At 34.4% G+C, this 10598-nt stretch overlaps 1 protein-coding gene across 1 annotated transcript in view; it reads left to right on the forward strand.

The window, feature by feature from the left end:
* TP53BP1 (tumor protein p53 binding protein 1) overlaps positions 1 to 10598 on the forward strand; it is a 96833-nt gene that overhangs the window by 55708 nt on the left and 30527 nt on the right. The window contains exons 15-17 of the mRNA XM_006883208.1: positions 2369 to 2417; positions 4126 to 4215; positions 7612 to 8095. Coding sequence (XP_006883270.1) covers positions 2369 to 2417; positions 4126 to 4215; positions 7612 to 8095 — 623 coding nt within the window. The remainder of the gene's footprint in view (positions 1 to 2368; positions 2418 to 4125; positions 4216 to 7611; positions 8096 to 10598) is intronic.

Genomic DNA, 10598 nt, shown 5'->3' on the forward strand with positions numbered 1-10598 from the left:
CTTTGGGCATGTTGTCAGGAGGGGCCAGACCTTGGAGAAAGACATCATACTTGGAAAAGTAGAAGATTGGCACAAGAGAGGAAGACCATGGATGAGATGGATTGACACAGTAACCTTGGCCATGGGATTAAGTGTGCTGAAGATGATGAGATTAGTTCAGGATAGGGCAGAATTCAGAGCCATTGTTCATAGAGTTGCAGTGAGTTATCCCACCTCGATGGCATATAATAGTGCTAATGTATGTTGTTTAAAATATTTATTTGTTAATTATTGCTTTATGGATAGAAAAAAGTTACAAAATGTTTTTATAGGAGACTTTACTAGGCATTTCCAGTTAGCCTAGCTCCAAGCAAGAATTATGGAATAGGTGAAGCCTTGAATATCATTTTGGGAAGATGAGATGTGGAAGCGTTAACTGTATCTAGAACTTAAGTTTTATAGTTCCAGCTGTGAAGGTCCTAGATACGGAAAGACGGTAATGTTTCTATGTAAGATTCAGGATTATAATATCTGGTATTTTATTTACTTTTTCAAAAGTCTAGTTCTTAATTATAAGATAGAACTTTCTGTTTTCTGGGATCTATTTATGGAAGAAGTTCTTTCCATTTATGATATTACTAGGAATGTACATTGACGAGCTTTAATAAAATGGACTATTCACTCTCTTAAATTTGATGATAATAAGAGATGTGAGTCCATATTTTAAAAACTATATTTCATTTTCAGAATTTGTACTGCATTTTGAAGTTATCTCATTTATTATCCATGATAATTAAATATTTTATGATAATGATTTTTGTATTATTCCTGAGAAACTCCGCCAGCACTGATCTCTTGGTTTGGTATACAGTGGTGCCTTGTGTGTTGCAGTGATTCTGGAAGTTAGGCCACTAGTATTTCAGGTATCAGCAGAGTCACCCATATCAGACAGGTTTCAATGGAGCTTCCAGATTAAGACAGACTAAGCATCAAGACAGGCCGTCTATTTCTAAAAGAACAGGCCCTCAAAAAAACCTTATGAATTGTAACAGAACACTGTTCAGTGTAGTGGTGGAAGATGAGCCCTTGAGGTGAGAAGGTACTTCGAATTCAGTTGGGAAATAGCTACCTTCTCAAAGTAGAATATATCTTAAAAAAAAGGATGGAGTAAAGATTTCACCTAATGAAGAACCTTCATTTGCTAATGTGCCAAGACTAAAAATGAGGAGAAACAGCTCCATTAACATCCATTAATAATTAGAATGTGAAACATATGAATCCAGGAAAATTTGCTATGTTCATAAACAAAATGGAAAATATAGAAGTGAGAAATGACATTTTAGGCATTACTGAGCATTAGATTTGATATTGACCATTTTGCATCAGATTTAGTAGATCATATAATCTATGGTGTGCTGTGCAAGGAATGAAATGTTGAGGAGGAATGATGTCACATTCATCTCCAAAAAGAACATTTTGAGATCTATTTTGAAATATATGGCTATCAGGATAGGATAATAACTATGCATACAGTGAAGACATGTTCATAAAAATATTATTCATGTATGTGTGTTTGCGTAAACACGTTAATCCCTGAATACAAATGAAGAAATTGAGGATTGTTATGTATCCCATGGTACTTGACAACATAAGGTGACAAGTAACATTAAGGAAGTTTGGAATCAGATACATATTGTAACATACCTAGACTCAGTGATGCATAACATAATACCCCCTAAGATATAAGGTCAAAAGAGCAACATTTACTCAAGGATAAAACTCTGAAGGCAGGAATAAGTAGGATAGATGAGTTAGATCAGAATGATGAGAGGTGATAGAAGTGTGAATTACATTGTGGATACTCTTAATAATGTTGTTCATTGCTGATCTTAGCTGGTCATCTTTCTCCTGCACATTAATGTTATAAAACAAAATTTGTAAGAATGTTTGAATGAAAAACTAATTTGCTTGTAAATTTTTACTCAAATCACCAGTAAAAGAAGAAAAAAATTACATTTGCACTTGAACTTAAAACATTTTCATATATGTAGATACAAACATTTATGTGTAGGTAAATAAACACAGGTATATTTTTAAATTCTTGCATGGGTAGAAATGTATTATGATTCAGAAGTTTAATTTTCATTTTCAGTTGTTATTACCTGATGATTTATTGTATTTATAGATAAACTGATTAATCTTGCTTAGGAAAATAAATGGGTTGGTGAATGTGAGAAATAACATATACAAGTAAATTATAACATGTTTTTTATGTTTATTTACTATTCTTATTTCTGTTTGTTTTTGTTAAGAGCAAATATTAGTATAAAGGTCCTGCAGTATGGTACTAACTGAATTATATTTCTCTCCTTGTCTTTGATTTATTCAGAGCCTCTAACTGGTGAAAGAAAAACTGCTGTTGCTGAAGCTGTTGCCAGGTAACTAGAGTTCATTGCTATTTAGAACTCTTTACTACAAAGATACTGGTTATAAGGGGAAGATGACTTATCAGCAGAGGATATTACTCTCACATAAAGAATTTAGGAATGAAGGCCTATGTTCGACTTGCTCCTGATTATGATGCTTTGGATGTTGCCAACAAAATTGGGATCATCTAAACTGAGTCCAGCGGGCTAATTCTAAATGTAATAAATTTTTCTCACCTTAAAAAAAAATAAAAATAATAATTTAGGAATGTGTTGAGTCTCTGATATTTCTTAATAATTTCAGATCAGTAAGGCTTTTGTGATACTTAAAATGAATGTATTGTAAAGTCTATCTTTTACTCTCTTCTGTTCAAGTGAGAGTTTCCTTTGTTCATTTATTGTTGCTCAGACAGAGACTGAGACTGTTGTTACTATTAATAAGGAAATAGAACATGTTTAGTGAGAGGTAACTGTGGGCTGTGCTCCAGAGACCCTCAAACTCAGCCACAATCTCAGGACATTTCTTGTTGGCCTGCCCAGATGAACTTCTGCGTTGGGTTAGTTCTTTCACTTTATCCTGAATGTTGTGATGTTTTGAGGGTGAATATGACTTTTGTCTGAGGCTTGCGTGGTTAAGCTTTACCATCTGGTGAGAGAGAGTAGAATTGTTTTATGTCTGGCAAGAATCATCCAGCATGAAAATATTAGCAACAGTTGGTGACATAAGTAAGGATACTTAAATCATCATTTTAGGGAGGTACTATAAGTAATGTAGTTTAAGTACAAAACCAGAAAAATCTGAATTTCTAAAAAAAAAAAAGTTCTTGCTTGATGGATCAGATAAAATATTATATGTTATCTTAAGTTTAAAGTTCAGTTTTTGCCCCCTGCTGAAGCTTTCATCTATTTTTAGCAATGTCTTTGATATGTTACTTTCATACCTTTGGGCTTTTTAATAAGCACTTGAGTACTTATTAGTAGATTAGAATCCTCATTTATTGAAGAGTCTATCATATTACTAGTTGAAGATAGATTTGTATTTAATTTGAACATATTGATATGCTGGGTACAGTTTGTTAATGGGCACAATTACTTATCAGAAGGAAGCAAATGAGTTAACATGTTTTTATTGAGTTATCTCTAAAATCTGTCTTAAATTTTTGGGCCACTTTTTTCTACCTTAATATTTATCTGTTGAAGAAGTTGAGTTTATTATTTGTCCTATAAAGAAAGTTCCCTACTTTCTGTATTTTGCTAATTAAGTCTTTATGATTTCTTAAGGAGCTTAACGGGATCCTTAAGATCTTTCAGGAGGTCTGGTGATGTATTCCATAGCATTGCTAACCAGTAGTTTCTTGGGATAAAATGGCCATTGCTTTCCTGTTACAACTTACAGACTTGGAAATGCTAGGGAGGAGTCACTGAGCCAGAATTCAAATGTTTTCTCTGCAGTGAATTTTAAATTTTTGAATAAGCATCTTTGCCTTATTCCTATGATTCTTTCCTAGGGAATTTTTATTCTAATTTAAAGCAGGTATCAGGTTATTTTGGCAGTATTCACTTAGTATATATCAGCACGTCTCAGGTTATTTTGCCTTAAGACAGGCTTTGAATTTGGGAAGAAAGGATTTGATTCCTTCTGTCTTTAAAAAGATTACCTCTAGCGGTTATCTTTCCTTCTAGAACTGAAATACTATGTTGCTTTAATTTATTATCTTAGTCCCCAGAAGACCACGTCTGCATTTAGCTGTGACTGTGAAACCAGGCAAGACGACGTACAAAGTCAAGATCCTCCCTCTGTACCAACCAGGTAAGGATTTTTTTTTCACAGCATTTTTTAAATTCTATTGATTCACAAAATGATTACATAAAAATCTAGTATTTACTGCTATTGTGAATTTGAGTTTGCTTTTAATGTTGAGAGTCTATGGGGTATAGATGGGTAGATTCATATATAAGATGTCTTGAGAAATTTTAAGAAATGTTTTAAGGAGTCCTAGTGGTATAATGGTTTAAACATTTCACTGGTCTCCTGTAGGTGGGTTTTGCTTCAAACTTAACCATCTTTTCCAGTGGAGAAAGATCTAGGAGTCTGCTTAAATTACACCTTTGGAAAACCTCTTAATCAGTACTGGTGGGAATGTAAAAAGATACTACTGGAAGAAAGAATGGTGATTTCTCAAAAAGTTGGAAATAGAAATACTGTTTGATCCAGCAGTTCTACTACTGGGAATATTCCCTAAAGAAACCAGAGCCATGATTCAAACAGATGTATACACACCCGTGTATATTGCCGCATTATTTATGATAGCAAAGAGATGGAAGCAGCCTAACTGCCCATAAAAAAATGCATAGAAAAATCGTGGTATAGTCACACAATAGAATATTACACAGCTTTGAAAAACAGTAAACTCATAAAACACTACACAACATGGGTGAACCTGGAAGACATTATCCTAAGTGAAATATCTCAGTCATAAAAGGACAAATACTGCATAACATTGTTGTAAAATAGGACTGACATGAGGAGTGAGGGGAGAATAAGAAAAAAATAGGTGAGTAGAAAGTGAGCACAGGATTTGAACAGATGTGGGGAAGAACTGTTAAAGGAATATATGATTACATATTATATGTATAACAACAATCTGGAACAAGAGGTGCATTACACAGTGAACTGGGGGGGAAGGGATGAGGGAGGAAAATGTTCAATGAATGAATGAAAACCCAGCCTTTACAGTTTTGTTAAAATCAGAATAATAAGAATATATTTATTTTTTAAAAAGAAATTACAAATTTAAAAAAAATTTGGAAATATAGAATTATGTAAATTCTATGTGAGAATATTTTTTCTTTTTTACTTATAGAAATTAGATTTCCTTTTAGCAAACCATTTATTCCCCTTAGTTTCCTATAGGGTATATTTTCATTTTAAAGAATGTCTTGGATGCTTAGCATTCCACATTGTAGTTAGCCAGATTTGATGAAGTCAGCATTTCCTCCCTAATCTCTTTACCTCATAATCCTTTATCATAACTGAAGCAGGTGACACCGATTAAAATTAGAAGGCATTTCTTTGGTTTAAATAATGAGTCATTACTGTTAAGTGCCATCGAATTAGAACCATACACGAGAGGGATTGCCCATCTTTGTTCTGAGGAGCTGATTGATTTAAACTGCCTGATTTTGAGCTCATTGTCCTACTCCTTACCCTTATCAGAATTAACTTCTTTATAATATGTGAGTATTCTATATTGGGAACATTTAAGTTTCCTGTATACAGAATTCAAGAGGCAGAACTAAATGAGGAATCATGTGGCATTAGGATTGGAGAAAGACTCATCAGCAACTTGTATTATATAAATAATAGAACCTTGCTTACACAAAATAAAGAACCTTAAAGCACTAACTGAAGAACAAAGACTATAGCCTTCAATATGGATTACATCTTAGCATTAAGAAACCAGAAGTTCTCAACACTGGACCAATAGACAGCATCATGATAGGTGGAGAAAAGACTGAAGTCATTAATGACTTCATTAACAATCAGCACATGTGAGTTGAAGTCAAGAAATCAAAACATAATGAATGAGAATGTATGAAACTGTGAATGAAAGAGTACAAAACAGAATGTATACAAACTTGTATGCAATCCGATGTAAATTTTTTAAAAAAATAAGTAAAAATAAACAAAAAGACATGTTACACTGGGCAAAGCTCCTGTCAAAGACCTCTTTAAAATGTTAAAAAAGCAAGTATGCTAGTTTAAAAGCCAAGGTGCACCTGACCCAAACCATAGTATTTTCAGTTTCTTTGTATGCATCTGAAAGTTGGAAAATGAGTAAGGGAGACCAAAGAAGAATTAATGCCTTTGAATTATGGTGTTGGCCTAATATTTTATATCCAGTGAATCGCCAAAAAAACAAATTTGTCTTGGAAGAAATGCAACCAAGTGAGATGAAACCTCATCTCACTTATTTTTGGCATGTTGTGACAAGAGTCCAGCCCTTAAAAAGACATCATGCTAGGAAAAGGTAGAGGATCAGTGAAAGAGCAGAAGACTCTCAGCAAAATGGGTTAATACAGTGACTATAGTTAAGAGCTTAAACATGTTCGAGATCGTGGTAGTGGCATGTGATGGGAAAAGTTCATAGGGTTGCTATAAGTAGTAACAGCATTAAAATAACTTTTGTTTTAGACTTTTTTAAATTTTTTATTTTACTTTATTATTTGTGTGTGTGTGTTTTGTGTACCGTCAAATCGGATCTGACTGGTACAGCAGCAGATTGTTCCTCCTTCTCCATCAGAGCATCTGGTGAATTTGAACCGTGTACACCTCTGGGATTGCAGTACATCTTCTTGCTACTAGACCAGCAGAGTTTGCTGAAAATAACTTTTAAAAGACCTATCTGTCATTATTCGAATTTAGTTGGTTTTTAATTTGTCAGTATTTATATTTCTAATAGTGGTATTTATAACATAATTTTTACATTCTTTAGATAGAAATATTTCAAAGAAACATCTCATTACTTTAACTGAGTGTTAGGATTCTGAAATGTCAGCTCCTTGGTATTTTGGGGAATCAAATGTTTCAGACGTTAAAGAAATCATGTCCTCTGTTACAAAAGAAAATGTATTAAGTGACATAGTAATGTTGAATAACTGACTGAATTACCAATTAGCAAATGAGAATAATGTTGAAAAGAAGTGCACTGTAATCCAAGAACTATCTTTGAAGAAATGTGACAATGCTGACTGTAGATAAATCAGTATGGATAGTAAAGCTGGAATTTCACTCTTCAACTTTATCCTTTACAGATTGCTAAAATTACTGGTCAGGAGAGGGTAACTAGTACCTCTGATGCTAGGAATCCATTAAGAAATAATAGAATCAATCATAAAACCAGATGAAACATTTTGACCATATTAATCATTTCTAAGTATATACCTTTCATTGTATATGACTTCAAGAAAGACCTTCTTTTGTTTAATTCCTTTTCCTGTGATTTTTTTCAAAGTTTATAGGAAAAACTTTATGATTATTTATCATGATAATAACTGTTATTTTCTACAGCTGTAAAATTATAAGAAACCTCACAAGGTAATATGCATAGCAACCTAATATTACATCCTGCAAGCATTGAAACCTAGCATATGGCCAGCTTTTTCCTCAACCTGACATGTTTTTAATGTTTTTTTGATTTTTCAGAGGAAACTTGCTCCATTTGCCAAATACTCAAGAAAAAATGGATAAGGAAAAATTGGAAGATGACCAAAGAAACAGGCAGAGTCAACAGCCTTTGCAGCTCATCGGTGTTGCCGAAGACTCTGCTTCCCCTACCCCTCAGCAGATGGCCACACAGAGCCTACCCAGTCCTCAAGGTGAAGCCATGGAGACTGATGTCCCAGAAGACCAGAAAGGAGGACAGAATAACAATCAGGAAATACTCAGCAAGGCCTTGATTCAAAAACCCAGCCAAAATAACATAGGAATCCAGACCATGGAGCATTCCCTGTGCGCCCCAGAAACAGTTTCAGCAGCAACTCAGACTGTAAAGAATGTTTGTGATCAGGGGACCAGTACAGTAGACCAAAACTCTGGAAAACAAGATGCCACTGTTCAAACTGAGAAGGGGAGTGGTGAGAAACTAGCCAGTGTGGCTGGGGATGATACAGAGTCACTCCATAGCCAGGTGAGCGATTATATTGGGTCTCATTTTCAAGTTTCCGGATCCCTGGATAATTTCTGTTGTGACATTTTTCGTGAATGATAATTCATAATAATTTGTATAGATCATTTGTTTAAAGACCAGATACTATTCAGGATAGAGTTAGGATGATAAAAATTGTGAATAAAAACAGCTAACAGGTTGACGTTTGGAGAAAATGGAATTCTGCTAGACATTTTCAGGTTCAGGCTTGTCTTGTGTTAGTGTCTTTCACTTTATTGTGTATCGTAAGTGGAGATTTTAAAAATACATTCAAAGTTTGTGACATCCTTGCATTGAGCAGGCCTATCAATACCATCTTCCAGCAGTGTGCCTGCTTTATGTCTCTATTTCACATTCTGGTTATTCTAACAATATTTCAGACTTTTTCCATAAGGCTGTTGTATACTTAATAGATTGTCGTGTAATGTAAACATAACTCTATGTACTGTTGTTGTTGTCTACCTTTGAGTTGGAACTAACTGATAGCTGACCCTCCAGGGGGTTTTCAGAGGCATTAGTTAATTTCTCCATTAGAGATACTGCAGTTTGGTTCCAAACCAGGGCAATAGAAGTAATATCACAACCAAGTGAGTCACTCTGGTTTTTTGGTTTCCTAGCTCTGGTAGTTTAAGAAGCAGCACTGCAATCCCTAAGGCATGTGGTTCAAATCCACCATTTGCTCTGGGGAGAAAGAGAGGCAATCTCCTCTCGTGTGTTTACTGCTTCTGAAAACCCCATGGATGATTCCATCTCATACTGAACCTTCACTCAGTTTCTGAAGCTACAGAACTCTTGAGGAGACAGTGAAGGTTTAGTGTGAGTTGGAATCAACTTAATGCCAGTAAGTTTGGTTTTTTGGTGGGTTATATCACATAGAGTGAAAAAACACATCTAAGTTTTCTCCTGCTAAGATAGGAAAAGTGCTAGACAAGTCTGAATGGTGGTACACTGACAAATTAAGATTGAGGTGCCATTATTTGAATAGTAGGAGGAAAACCGAATAAACTTTTTTTCATAGGGTGGATAATCTCAGGCCAGTCCTGGTAGAAAAGCAGATGCAGCCTACTTCATAATTCTTTGTTTTCATTTATGTACCACTGGGCCTAGTATCAGGTTTGTGCTAAAGAGAAAGTAGAATTTTGTTTTCTTCCCTTATTAATGTTGTTGTTGATTACCTTCAAGTTGAGAACGACTCATAGCGACTCTTTGAAAAAAATCTGTAGCCCCTCTACAACCATCGACATTTATCAAAGTTCATAGAGTTTCCAGAGGCATGTTGTTTAGGAAGTGGATGCCACTCCTGAATGACAAAGTCTTAAGTTACTTTTCTTCATAGTGACCTCTTTTTAAGACTATTTGGAGACGGAGTGTAGCTTTTTAAAAAAAGGGAAGGAAAATCTACCTTCTTTAATTTTTAATCTATAAGAAATGGTTAAATAGGTATCTCTGTTGTTGATTAAAATCATCTAATTGTCAAGCTGTTACTGGAAGGATGTAGAGCTTTAGACTGAAAAGTTTTAGACCCCTGTTTATAGCCTGACTCTTTATTGTGAGTGGTAGTCAGGTTGGATATCTCAGCTGTCAGGAGATATGACTTGTGTTCTGACCCTTTCATTAGTTGTATATGCAGAAGTATTTTAAGGAATAATGGTCACTGAATAAACTTTTGCATACTATGTGAATTTATATTTATTTACAAAAGTGTACACATCTCTAGTTAGGCAGATATTTTATCCCTAAAGAAGGTTGGCGTGGGAATTATTCAGGTATATTATTGAAAGCTTTAGTAAATTTAGGAAAATTACTATGATCTTGAGAAAAACTAAAAATCAACATTATTACAGTTGTTCATGAAATTCTTTTTGAAGACTTAACCACCTTGATGCTAACTGCATTGGGGGAAATGAGGCAGGACATAAATGTGCACATTTTATCTTCCTCAGAATTGTAGTGCCAGTTCTGCATGTGGAAGTAGGGTGCCCACGTGGGTATGTGCAAGATAGGGGTTAAAAGAAGCATTCACGGGCAAGTCTTAAGTAATAATAAAAATTGGAGTGCTTAAAGAAACTAGTGATGAGAAGAAGTAGTGCTTTGAAATAGTTTGTTGTGAAAACATCTAGATCTCAATAAAGCTTGTAGTTAAGGGTTACCTTTTGTTGATGATGTTGATTGCCGTTGAGTTGAGCACAACTCACAGTGACCCTATGAACAAAAGACCTGAAGCCTTTTGATATTATGATTTTTCAAAGTTCAGAGAGATTCCAGAGGCATAAAGTTTAGGAAGTGGCTGCCACTTCTGCTTCCATATCTATAACTAGGAAATTATAAACACAATATAATGAATTTGGTTGCTGTTAACTTTTTTGTTTGAATGAAGATTGTCTTAGTTATATTTTTAGAAAGATAAAATGCATTTTAATTACTTCAGAAGTATTGATTTAGTTAACAGTTGTCCTGAATTTTCCATCTATATTTAATAGTATTT

Source organism: Elephantulus edwardii, unplaced genomic scaffold (assembly GCF_000299155.1).
Source record: "Elephantulus edwardii isolate Elephantulus edwardi_28Jun2011 unplaced genomic scaffold, EleEdw1.0 scaffold00026, whole genome shotgun sequence".
Classification (NCBI taxonomy): domain Eukaryota; kingdom Metazoa; phylum Chordata; class Mammalia; order Macroscelidea; family Macroscelididae; genus Elephantulus; species Elephantulus edwardii.